The sequence below is a fragment of the Suricata suricatta genome, chromosome 16 (genome assembly GCF_006229205.1).
Source record: "Suricata suricatta isolate VVHF042 chromosome 16, meerkat_22Aug2017_6uvM2_HiC, whole genome shotgun sequence".
NCBI classification, from domain to species: domain Eukaryota; kingdom Metazoa; phylum Chordata; class Mammalia; order Carnivora; family Herpestidae; genus Suricata; species Suricata suricatta.
In genome coordinates, this window is record NC_043715.1 from 13,481,240 (window position 1) to 13,494,059 (window position 12,820).

The following is a 12,820-nucleotide window of genomic DNA, read 5'->3' on the forward strand; positions in this document are numbered from 1 at the left end:
ACATGTCAGGCCTGGGAAATCCAGGACTTGAGGGTCGCTGTTAGCCACGCCCCAGGCTCTGTTTGGGAACCCCCCGAATTTACAGAAGCACAGAGATTGCGGGGGTCATGGTGGGGTCAGGGTGAGAGGGCCGGCCCAGCCTTCTTCACGTGACCTTGTTTCCCCAGGGGAGGAATTCATTTTCCCACCAGAGGGGGCGCTGGGGGCGAGGGGTGAGGGGGGACAGGGGCCGGCCCCCCGCCCCTTCCCGGGTACTCCTGGGTGTTGCTCCTGGGCCCGGGCCCTGACGCCATCTGCCTGCGACGGGGGCGGAACGCACTTGACGCCATCTCCGGGCGCCCGGCTGGGGGGGGGCGCTGGGTGTGGGGCGGCTCCGGGGCCGGGGATGGCGGCGGCCGCGGTTGCGGCGGCTCCGGGACGAGCGGGAGGAGCCCCAGGAGCGCCGTGAGATGGGCCGGTGAGTGTCGCCGGGAGTGGGGGCCCCTGGGCCGGCCTCACTGAGGCCAAGCAGGCCTGGGCTCGGAGCTCTGGAGGAAGTGGCCTCCTGGAGCCTATTGCCCCGCCGGACCGGGGCCCGAGGACCGCGAACCGGGGAGCGAAAGAGGCCGCGCCTAGAGCCCCGCGCGCTTTGCTCCGGCCGGGCCCAGAAGGCGGCCTCGGGCCCTGGAGCCCCCGCAGCTGGGTCCCGAGGGCCGGGGCGTCCCGGTCTTCGGGGCGGGAAGGGGCCCCCAAACAAGGAAGCATCGTCTGCGGGGCCTTGCCCCTGCCCCTCTGCTTGAAGGGTCGACCCACCACCCCTGAACGTTGAATTCCTAATTTCGTGTCCTACCCTTGTTGAGGCAAGGATTGCAGGATCACGAGAAGCCATAACCCGTAATCTCTTCCAAGCTCCACTCTTTTCTGGCGGGCGCACCTCTCGCCGTCGCCGAATTTTGGGCTCAGTCTCTTGATCCTGGACTCTGGCAACGTTGGCAGCACTCCGGGGCGGACCCCCCTCCCCGTTAGCTCGGTCAGGGTCACAAGCCGCGTCTCCACACTGAGAAGTCCTCTTTGAGCCCCTCCTGAAGCCGAGGTTTCAGATTCCGAAATGTGTTTTCCGTTGTGGGAACCTGGTGCACAGGCTTGGCTCTTCATTGCCATCCCCTCCCCTTTTGCCTCTTTTAGTTCTTTTTGTAGGCCGTGTTCGGCTAGCCTAGAGAGAGGTTTTCCTTAAGGTTTTAGTTGCAGGAAGCAAAGATCATTAAGGGAGTGGAGATGTGACCCCAATTTCTGTTGTCAATGGGGGAGAAAGCTAATTGCTTTTCAGCTGGAACTGAAGCTGGCAAAGAAGGGATGCAGGACCTGCGCGCACTGTGTGATTTGTGTTTACGAAACAGAATCGTTCTTTCCCTCAGGTTTTCCTGTCTGGTCACCTTTTCTTGTACGTGCACAGCTTGCCACCCGATTAAGAGATAAAATGTTGCCTGGAGTTTGGTTAGAGGCTTGTAGTTCTCAAGGACTTGGCCAGGACAGTGGGTAGTTTCTCAGAGTACTGGTCAATATTACGTTAGCTGCTTTGAGAGATTAAGGTTCTGTTCTCCGGTGCCGCTGTTACTGGCGTGTGTAGATTCAGATAGTGATAGTTCAGTGCGACTTTTGCTTCCCCATTGTTAGCTACATGAGGACCAAGGCAGTGTTTTCATTTTCTTTCACACCTGATTCATCACTCGGTACAAAGTTGCCACCCAGAACATTTTACGTGCATACACACACACACACACACACACACACACACACACACACACACACAGGATCCTATTTTTTTTACCCTGAAAATCTGTTAATAAGGCTTCCCCTTGAGTGACTCCCCCTTGACCTCTTTTTCTGCCCCAGAAACATAAATAATTGTTCTTTTTCTCTAGTGCCACTTTTGTCATTTAAATAACCTCTAAATCTGTTTTCATTATCCCTGAATAAAGGTGAAATCAATGCAGTTGATTTTTCCAGCTTCCCATTGATCACTTGGGAATAATGTTGACTCTTCCATTTTTGGTTGTGCATTTACTTGAAATTGGGATTGGAAGTAAATGTAATCTTTGGGAATGGGTACAGGTAGAGAATGAAGAAGATGACATTAAGGGAAACAACAAAGTTTGAATTTTTTTTCAGGGATGTCTTCCTACAAATTAGAGCTTAAGACATAGTTTTTCTGTAATGGCTGGACACTCTGGATAAATGTGCTGTTACCTCAGGAGCAGAGGATGAGGCAGGAATTCATAGACTTTAATGTTTCTGAGGCTTTAGAATTACCTTTTTTGATGACTCGGGGGAAAGTGAGGGTCTAGGCTCCTGCTTACTTTATCCCTGTTCCTGTCTTCTAGGCTCCCAAGGCAGTGGGGAGGACACTGCTGCTTACTACCGCTGCTCAGAGCCACCACTGGAAGCTCAGGTAATAGCAGGAGCTTTGGATACCTTGTTGCAGGAAAAAAGCATCTGGGATTCAAGAGTGGAAAAACAGAACACAGTGTGATACCCAGATCTAAAGAACTGGAACCTTGATTGGAAGAAATAGGTGACCAAGTTCATATGCATTAAAATGATCAGAACAAAAGGATACTTTGTGACAATGGACAAAAGCATGTATGAAAGGTGATAGTAAGAGAAAGGGTGGAGAGAACTTCTTATAAATCATATAGATCTAAGATAGTAATAACCAGGCATGTTTGGAGGAATGGAGCCAGAATTTTAGGAAGTTATGTTTAGAGCAGACCTACAACGGAAAAAGAGCCATTGGCAAAAGAAAATACACAGGACAATAGAAAGAGAATGACTGAAGAAAGTACATTGAAGATGGCCAATGAAAGGAAAAAAAGAAGTCTTTCCATACTAGGGATAAAAAGTCTATGTGAGGTCAAAAGAGTTTTGTTGCTCTTTAGGGAGGAGGAGAAACAGATAAATTATGGAGCACACTAGTACAATCATTCTCCCCATAGGGCCCAAGTTTGAATGTGTATTTCATGGGGCAAAGAAGATAATATTTTCATTGGCACCTGGGTCTTGGAGGTAGTGGTGATATGAGGCAAAGAAGGATGAGAGTTTAACCAGGTCTAGGGTGAGGGGGATGGGGAAAGGTGAGATCATAACCCAAATTGGGCTGCGGAAAGGAAGCAAGGATGAGGTCATATGTTCAGGAAAGAAGATAGCCCTGTCGTCGTTGGTGACAAAAGGGGAAGCTTAGGAAAAAGAACCAGCAGCAAAGACCATGTGGTCAGATCTTGTAGGGAGGAAGGCTGGGAAGAGTCAAAGTCCCTGTCAAGGCACAGCTAATCATGAAGATTAGCTCTCTCTGGGGTTGTTGAGCCAACAGGTTATTTATGCATTGTTGAGTGTTTATTCTTGTAGCTGTCTGTGGTTTCCCTGTTTCTTTCATGTTCTGGGCTCCATGGATGAGGGGAGTGGCATCCTTGTTTGCCCCTTTCTCATACATTTTTCCCCCAGCAGCCCCCTTTGTAACATCTTCCTCCACGGGCATAGTTTCTGCTACTTCCTTGGACTTGGTTCACCCCTAGGTTACTTTTCTTTGCTTCTGATTTGTTCCCTAGCAGATGTGGGCGTCCCAGCCAGCAGCAGAGAGGGGTGCAGGGGAGCCACAGAGAAGCCCCTTCTGATGCCCCAAGGAGCAAGCCAACCCCTTCCAGGCTCCAGGAACACCACAAAGCAATATGAAACCTGTTCATGAGAGGAGTCAGGAATGCCTTCCACCAAAGAAACGAGACCTCCCCGTGACCAGCGAGGATATGGGGAGAACTACCAGCTGCTCAACTAACCACACACCCTCCAGTGACGCCTCTGAATGGTCCCGAGGGGTCGTGGTGGCCGGGCAGAGCCAGGCAGGAGCCAGAGTCAGCCTGGGGGGTGATGGAGCTGAGGCCATCACTGGTCTGACAGTGGACCAATATGGTATGCTGTATAAGGTGGCTGTGCCACCTGCTACCTTCTCCCCAACTGGCCTCCCATCTGTGGTGAACATGAGCCCCTTGCCCCCCACATTTAATGTAGCGTCTTCACTGATTCAACATCCAGGAATCCACTACCCCCCAATCCACTATGCTCAACTCCCGTCCACCTCTCTGCAGTTTATCGGGTCTCCCTATAGCCTTCCCTATGCTGTGCCGCCCAATTTTCTACCAAGTCCCCTTCTTTCTCCTCCTGCCAACCTCACCACCTCTCACCTTCCACACTTCGTGCCATATGCCTCACTCCTGGCAGAAGGAGCCACTTCTCCCCCCCAGGCTTCCTCCCCAGCCCACTCATTCAACAAAGTCCCTTCTGCCACCTCCCCACCTGGGCAGTTGCCACATCACTCGAGTACTCAGCCACTGGACCTTGCTCCAGGCCGGATGCCCATTTATTATCAGATGTCCAGGCTACCTGCTGGGTACACTTTGCATGAAACCCCTCCAGCAGGTGCCAGTCCAGTACTCACCCCTCAGGAGGGCCAGTCTGCTCTGGAAGCAGCCGCTGCCAACGGACAGAGACAGCGAGAACGAAACTTAGTAAGACGGGAAAGCGAAGCCCTCGACTCCCCCAACAGCAAGAGTGAAGGCCAGGGACTGGTACCAGTGGTAGAATGTGTGGTGGATGGACAATTGTTTTCAGGTTCTCAGACTGCACGGGTGGAGGTGGCGGTGCCGGCACACCGAGGGACCCCAGACACTGACCTTGAGGTCCAGCGGGTGGTTGGCGCTTTAGCTTCTCAGGACTATCGTGTGGTGACAGCTCAGAGGAAGGATGAGCCCAGCCCTCTCAACCTGTCCCATCATACACCCGACCATCAGGGTGACGGACGAGGGTCAGCCAGGAACCCAGCAGAGATGGCCGAGAAAAATCAGACCCGAGGGTTCTACCCTCAATCCCATCAGGAACCGGTGAAACATAGACCTTTACCCAAAGCAATGGTTGTAGCCAATGGCAACCTGGTGCCCACTGGAACTGACCCAGGTCTGCTGCCCATGGGCTCGGAGATCCTGGTGGCATCAAGTTTGGACATGCAGGCCAGAGCCACCTTCCCAGATAAGGAGCCAACGCCACCCCCCATTACCTCCTCCCACGTGCCCTCCCATTTCATGAAAGGCGCCATCATCCAGCTGGCTACAGGGGAGCTGAAGCGGGTGGAGGACCTCCAGACCCAGGACTTTGTGCGCAGTGCCGAAGTGAGTGGGGGGCTGAAGATTGACTCTAGCACGGTTGTGGACATTCAGGAGAGCCAGTGGCCTGGATTTGTCATGCTGCATTTCGTGGTTGGTGAGCAGCAGAGCAAAGTGAGCATCGAGGTGCCCCCTGAGCACCCCTTCTTTGTATATGGCCAAGGCTGGTCCTCTTGCAGCCCGGGGCGGACTGCACAGCTCTTCTCTTTGCCCTGCCATCGGCTGCAGGTGGGAGATGTGTGCATCTCTATCAGTTTACAGAGCTTGAACAGTAACTCAGTTTCTCAGGCTAGCTGTGCTCCCCCAGGCCAGCTGGGTCCCCCTCGAGAAAGGCCTGAGAGGACAGTCTTGGGACCCAGAGAGCAATGTGAGAGTGAAGGGAAGAGCCAGCCGCCAGGCGAGGGCTCCCAAATGGTAGAGCCCTCGCAGCCGGAGCCTGGTGCTCAGGCCTGCTGGCCAGCCCCAAGCTTCCAAAGATACAGCATGCAAGGGGAGGAGGCACGGGCTGCACTGCTCCGTCCCTCTTTCATTTCACAGGAGGTAAAGCTGTCCATCGAAGGGCGTTCCAATGCAGGAAAATGAACCTCTCTCCCAGACCAGGACTGGGGCTTCACCCTAGAGCTGGGCCTCACCGTGAGCAGGCAGAGGATTTGCACATGCCGAGCAGGGAATGGCTCTCTTGGCAGTGAGATTGGGGGGAAAGCGGAGGCATGAAGGCAGCCTCCCAAGGCAGGGTCTGTTGCTCATTACCCCATGGCAGCCTTTCAGGACAGCCCCAGAGGGTGCTGTGATGGGGAGCCGCAGGCTTGAGCCATGGAAGGATGGGGGTGCACACAGGATAAGAAACATTCCAAATATCAGGGCCTCCCTGTTCTTTCCTCCTCATCCCTAGCTCCTGCAAGGGGAAAGTTGGGCTTTTGGGGGCAGGTGGCAGAGGGAGGGAGCAAAGAAAGAGCCAAAAATGATGATCCACAGCTTATAGTAGCAGTTCAACTGTCTGAAGTTTTTTTCCTTTCTTTTTTGTGGTGGGAGGGCAGGAAGCCCCATGATTGGGATTAAGAGGGTTCCCACCCAGAACTCTTCTTTTGAGAGCTGTGCACTTTAAAGGGTGATTTTGTTACAGATGTCTGTGGGTTTGTGGGGGAGGAGCACTCATCTACAGGACTCGGCTGGATCCTGTGCTTCAGCCCTTTCCCATCTCCCCACCATTCCTCCCTCGAGGCTTCTAGCACCAGGAGAGAGAAAAACCCCTCCAGGCTTCAGAATAAAGTAATGCTTTGGCGGGGACCCAGTCAGGGGACTTTGGGAGAAAGACCTGATGGCCAGGTGACCGGGCTCTAGGCAGGGCTTCTGGAAAGGTAGCTGATCTAACCTAACAAAGCTCCTCCTACCCAGCATGCCAGGCCTACTTCGAAATTGTACTGAATTTCTAGTTGGTAATGGTGACTTTTGAAAGAACCAGTGGACCTTTTTACCCAGTCCCCTATTCTCCTCCTCTATGTTGTGCCTAAGTGCCTGTGCTGCCCCCACCTTCTGCTGCCCTAACCTCTGCATGGTGTCTGGACCTGGGCCTGACTTGTAGCTGCACTGCCTTTCCCCTTTTGCAAGAGTGTTTTTGTCTACTCTGACCAAGACCTCTAGTTTTTGGTGTGTAGGGGTCTCTCTGATTTTCTTTTTAGTCATATTTTCTATTTTTAAAAACTCATAAAGAATCATGTCCTCTCCTCTTCTGCAGCTGAACAGCTTGGTAGAGAAACAAGAAGGGAACTGTGCCCTGGGTCAGGGCAAATACACCTGGCTGGGCAGTGCCCACCCTGGTGTTTTTACACAGCCCCTCCCATCTTATTCCACGTCCTGTCCGCATTCAGGCTTCTCTGAACCATCCCCTTCCACAGCCGCTCTGAGGTTCTGGGATAGTCTTTGATAAGTTTCCAGAACCTGAGGTCTCCTAGATTTCATTTCGTAGAGAATTCCTCTGCAAAGAGCATTCTTAATCTTAGTTGCATTTGTCCCCTTGTTTCTTAAGCCCACGTTTTCTCCACAACTTTTAGCATCAGCTTGGACTTGGGTTTCCTCTGGGTATTGAGAATTAGGCTCCCCCGCCAGCTTTCAGGTGGGTGGGTGGGTTTTTTGTTTGTTTTTCAGGGGTCTTCAGACTCTTGAAGCAACTCAGGGTATTGTCCACCCAGCTCTCTGGTGAGGCTTCTCCCAGCATATGATCCCGGCATTTCCTTTAGAAATGTACTCGGATTGGCCGAGGTCTTGCCTGTCATCAGGAGTCCCAAACCTCTGAGGTCTGATCTCTGGTCTGTCAAGGACTTCAGGCAAGTCTTGTGACCTCTCGCTCTTTCACTTCCTCCCCAGCTGCCAAATGGGGATAAATAATCTTACCTACCTCCTGGGGGGAGGGGAGTTCTGAGAATGGAGTCATTCTTAGTGTTCAGGTGCTAACGGCTGTTCTCCTGGGGGAACTAAGTGACTGAGACTGGCTTGTTTGCTCCAAGCCCTGCATGCCGCTGTTTCATTCCTAGAAAGCACTTACCTGGTCAGTCAGGTCTTAGGGGCCCATCCAAAGGAAGCTGCTGACCTGATTGTGCGTACTTAAGTCTCCAGGTCACCTCAGAATCAAACACCAACTGTGTGTGGTGAGCCCTCAACCTTCTATGCATGTGGGATCATCACCTTTCCATTTCTCTGTCCCCCATTTTCTCTGAGTGCTGCTTTCTCTGGCGTGTCTCCTGCAGAGGAGGCCTGTGGGAATAAGTCTTGAGGGATCCTCTCAGATGACAGCCCCAGGAGAAGGCCTCATCTCTGACTGCTGTATGGTCAACTCATTCCTAGGGATTATTCTTTGCATGGGTTTCTCAGAAACATCCTTCCTCATAGGAAGGCTCACCAACTGAATACAGTGGCATGCACACAGTAGACACTCAAGAAGTGTTCCCTAAGGACACCAATGGGGGTTTCTCCTTGTGGGAGCAAACCTATGTCCAACCAGATACAGTAGTTTAAATCAAGTAACCCTCCATTTCCCAGCCTGGTAATTTCCACTGAATCCTGGAAAGAAAATCTTGTGCACATTGGCACGTTGGGCCCTGACGTTTCTGCTGCTGTTCCTCTTCTGTCTCTTGCTGGAAAGGTAGCTGATCTAACAAATTGAGTGAATATCAATCAGCAGCTCTTCTAGTACCATGCCATGCATATGGAATATATTAATACTCTTGCAAAGCTACAGAGGTGTCTTTTGTCATGTATGGGCTCCCAGGAAAAGAGGCTCTGTGCTCTAAGTCTTGATCAGAGCTGTGGCATTCCACTTGCCTTTTCTTTCTGGTTCAGTCTTCTCTTCCAGGCATGAGAAATAAGAGGAGCCTGTGGTGTATCTGTTCTTCCTTAAAGGAATTTCATGTTTGCAAGAGACCTAAGAGCGGTTTGGGGATAGTGAGCATTTTAGTGGAAGCGGTCAGCTTTTTGGGAAATGGGCAGTTGAAGAAGTCCAGAGCCACTTCCTTGTCAGTGGTAGGAGATTCCCAGAGTTTAGGAATAGAAAGGAAGACTGCTAACTCTGGCACTAAACAGGAGTGGCTATACTGAACTGGGAGTAGAGTGACCAGGTAAAGGATAAGTAATATGTCCAAGACTTGGATCATCATTCCTATCAAGATTAGTGTACGTGGTGGGGAGGCATGAGGGTGATGCGTGGGGAAGGGAATTCAGAGCTGAATACTTGTACCCAAGGGGAGGGCCCCTAGCAGATCTGGACTGACCTTTCTACACTCTTGGTCCCAGTTGGTCGTAACACCAAGGGCTTTGGTCTGTGCTGCTTTGCCACTGCTGCTGTCTGCTCACTGTCCTGCCTGCTGCCCTTCCTAGCTCCTTGTCCTTCCATGTCTGACCACAGAGAGGAAATCCAGGCATCCTGTCCATTCTTACCTTTGCAAGTGTTACGTTATAGCAAAGTCATATTGAATAGGGATAGTATGAAATGCTGCTGGCGGGCTGGTGAATCCAAAGGGATATGGCTTCAGTGCTTGCTGGGAGCCCTTTGGCTCCAAATACCTGACTGTCTTGAGGGAGAAGCAAGCGGGTCTTACTAGTGGGCGTTTTCTATGTATTAACCGCTTTCCTTTGTGGTATCTTGTATCCTGTTTTCAAAGTAAATGATGAGGAACCAGGTTAGGGCCTGTGTCAGCATCCTAGGGAGGTTTATCTGGCTCCAGTTGGACTGGGACTGGAGAGGGTTTGAAGTTTGACTGAAATAGCTCCTCTGTGGGTTTAGTTTAATTTTTACTAGTGGACATCATAGGAGATAAACAGGGTGGTGATAGGATTTAAACCTGCGACAAGCAGGCACATTGGAGAGGTGAATGATCACGCTGGAGATGAAGGGTGGACGTGGGTTGACTGGGAAAAGGCCTGGGTCCATTGGAGTAAAGATACCTGATTAACTGAATTGGCCGTGGAGATTAGGTCCTAGTCCTAAGAGCAAAGTAAATCGGGTGGAGGCCAAGTTTTAGGGAGACTTCCTGGCCTCCTAGGGCTAAGTTTACTAAACCACACTGAAGCTACAGTACTTTCCAGATGGGGAAAAGTGTACACTACAGTTGAAGAGCTGGACTGTGTAAGGTGGATGTTGACCAGGAACCTAGTAGCCCTTTGCTGGAAAGCCATCACTGTCCAGCTTCCCTGGGCTAGGGAAGGCCTCCCACATTATGCAATAATAAAATAAGCATCTGGGTCTTTGCAGCTATCAGTTGCTCTTTCAACTCTAGGGTCCATCTTTGGGCCAGAAACCTGGTCTGGGCCTGGGATGACACTGGCCCTCGATGCTAGAGTTGACTGCACTCTCTCCTTACCTGCAGACTATGCACAGTGCCTGGGGTGGAAGGAGGAGAGCTGGTGCGGTTTGCCCTGCTGAGCCTCCCCAGCAGGAACAGTAGTAATAAATGCACTTTTCACACTAAGGTTTCTTTGTTAGTTCTCCTATTAAGCCTAGATCCTCCCCCGGTAGATTGCAAACTCAGTCTGTGTGATCCCAAAGCCATTCTACTGCAGATGCCCAGCAGTGAAGATGGCCTCAAATTGGGTTCCTGTCTGCAGTGTGTATGGCAGCAGCCCATGTGCCTTTACCTATTGTCAAACTTGCGAGCATTTATTTCTGTCTTTATGATTGTCACGGGGACTGAGGTTCTTGAGAGAGAGGGAGCTGGTGACACAGCGGTTTTAAACCCACTCCCTGGACAGGGAGTTTGCACGTGGTTGTGAGCGGTTAGTACATTGCTGATATTGCTGAAGGCAGGGTGCGTCCCTCATTGGCTTGATACTCACACTCGAGAGAATATAGATTGTGTTGGGAAGAGACTGACTGTACTCGTGGCAAACTTGAAGTATTAAAATAAGGCTGTCCCTTACAACCTTCCTAGTCACACACAGGATCCCTGTAGCCAAAACAGTATATGTTCCAGCTGCAGAGAGCAGACTGCTCTCAGCTTGCACAGCACCTTAGGGGAGGGAAGAATATATGGATAGGGAATGGGGTGGAGAAAGGGAAGCCGGAGTGTTGTCATCCAGGTGGCTTTAGGGTCCTGAGGAGTAAAGAAGGATGGCACTGGGGAGGTCTGGATGGATCTGGTTTGTGTAGGAGTTCCCTGTAGATAAATTACTGATCCCCCAACTACTATCCCCAGTATGTAATGGCTGAATTAATATGTAATCAACTGCATTGTATCTAAAGCCTTAGAACTAGTCAGGTGCTCCCCCCACCCAGTACCATTTCTTACCCTCTAATCCTACCTGATCTTTAACAAAGCATTAATAATTCTAAGGATAATCTCTATTTTGTTGTGCTTTTTTGTAACTGTTTTAAATAAATCAATTTGTACTGTATATTTGTACTTTTGTGAGATCCTTTTTGCTGTTTTACCATTTTAAGTCTCTGTACTTGGCTACACACAGATTGTATTTTTATTGTTAATGCTCTTCTTATGGATACCTGCATTTAACTTGTGGACTATGTAAACACAATATATATCAATATCTATATATCTATATATCTATCTATATAAACTACTAGCTTTTCCTTCTGGTGTTTGCGCCTTCTTCTTATCCCAGCCGTAGGTGGTGGCTGCTGGGTGGGTGAGAGCTTATGGGAGAGCTTGTAATATAGCAAAGGGTTCCCATCTTTCTGTGGTGGGCTCCAGGCAGATTGTGCAAGCTAGTCCTGAAGCATGTCTGCACGTTCTGTTAGTGTGTTTTTCAGTGATCCAGAACTCTACCTCTACACTGAGTGTTAGCATGATCAGTCACAAGGACTTGTAGATATTCTCACTGCTGGCCTTTGCTCCAGTTCTTCTCTCTCCTTGGGAATATTACCAGAAATTGTTGGAATACATCAGCAGCAATCATAGCTACTGCTTCTAACTTAGAAAGCTTGCCAGTAGTAGGAGGTGAAACACTCAGGTGCGTGATTGTGACTCAGATACATTTATTGAGCACTTACTAGGTGTCATAAACTTTCCTAAGTTATATTTATTATTGTCATATTAACATATTATACATATTAGCTATATATTAAGTCATTTGTTACTAATACTATTATTTTTATTTTGTGGTGGGGAAACCAAGACAGAAGTTAAGTAACTTCCCCAAAGTTATAGATTGTTTCTTTTAATAAAAGTTCAGGTTTTTAATTTTATTAATGTTTCTTTTTGAGAGAGACAAGTGAGTGGGAGAGGGGCAGAAAGAGAGGGAGACACAGAATCTGAAGCACGTTCCAGGCTCTGAGCTATCAGCACAGTACCTGATGCAGGGCTTGATGAACTGCAAAATCATGACCTGAGCCAAAGTTGGACGCTTAACCAACTGAGGCACCCAGGTGCCTCAAAGGTTACAGATTTTAAAGCACAGTGCAGAATTTTAAATCTAGGCTTCAGATTCCTGAGTTTGTATTAATTCCTAGTTTGTTGTGATATTTAACCGAGATAATCCGTGTAAAGTGCTCAGAATAATCTTTGACGCATAGTGAGTGCTCAACCACTTTGAAGCATCCCAAGTAGGAGTTCAGTATGGAGCTTTGTGAAAGATAGGCACTTGGCTCAGTTAAGTATTTTCTTTTAAATGTCCAGTACTTTCAAATAAGTTTCTTAAATGTGTGTTCCCCGAACAGAACTATCTCAGCCTGCCTCGTAGGAATTAACTTGTTTGCGGGGGGGGGGGGTGTCAGTTAACACTATTAAATAGCCTTAAATCTATGGAGGTCGGAGAGGAGTCCAAGTTTCCTTGTTATGATATTGGAAGAGGTCCACACTCCTGGCATAGTTATTTTTCTGGCTACAACTTAACTAGGGCACTTCCTTCTGGACCTCAAGATCTATAATTATCTAAACTGTACACAATGTTTGGTGCAGGCTAAGGAAAGTTCTGTACTTGTTCTATACCATCACAGACACTTTTAAGAAATGACCTCAGCTCTGGTCTCCTCCTTGGTTTGGCAGACCTACAAACTGGTCGTTTTGCTTGGGCTTTGACCACGTCAACTTCAACTCTCTTCTCACTTTAATTCTGGATTTTTCTCAGTGGGTTTTATTATCCTACCTTGGCTTTGGGGAATAAATAAGATGGATCACTTCTCTCAAGAG

General features: G+C 49.5%; 1 protein-coding gene across 2 annotated transcripts; it reads left to right on the forward strand.

Moving 5' to 3' along the window:
* The first annotated feature begins 359 nt into the window (after positions 1–359).
* On the forward strand, positions 360–11,262 carry ATXN1L (ataxin 1 like). Of its 2 annotated transcripts, none has more exons than XM_029926168.1 (3): positions 360–457; positions 2,361–2,428; positions 3,582–11,262. In XM_029926168.1, the coding sequence occupies exon 3, from the start codon at positions 3,702–3,704 to the stop codon at positions 5,766–5,768; it is 2,067 nt and encodes a 688-aa protein (XP_029782028.1). In that variant the 5' UTR covers positions 360–457; positions 2,361–2,428; positions 3,582–3,701; the 3' UTR covers positions 5,769–11,262. The 2 variants fall into 2 exon arrangements, with proteins under 2 accessions (XP_029782028.1, XP_029782027.1); XM_029926167.1 differs by having other exon boundaries at positions 3,585–11,262.
* The last annotated feature ends 1,558 nt before the right edge of the window (positions 11,263–12,820 follow it).

Coding starts and splice junctions, on each gene's coding strand:
- ATXN1L (XM_029926168.1), top strand. CDS start 3,702: ATGAAACCTGTTCATGAGAGGAGTCAGGAATGCCTTCCACCAAAGAAA.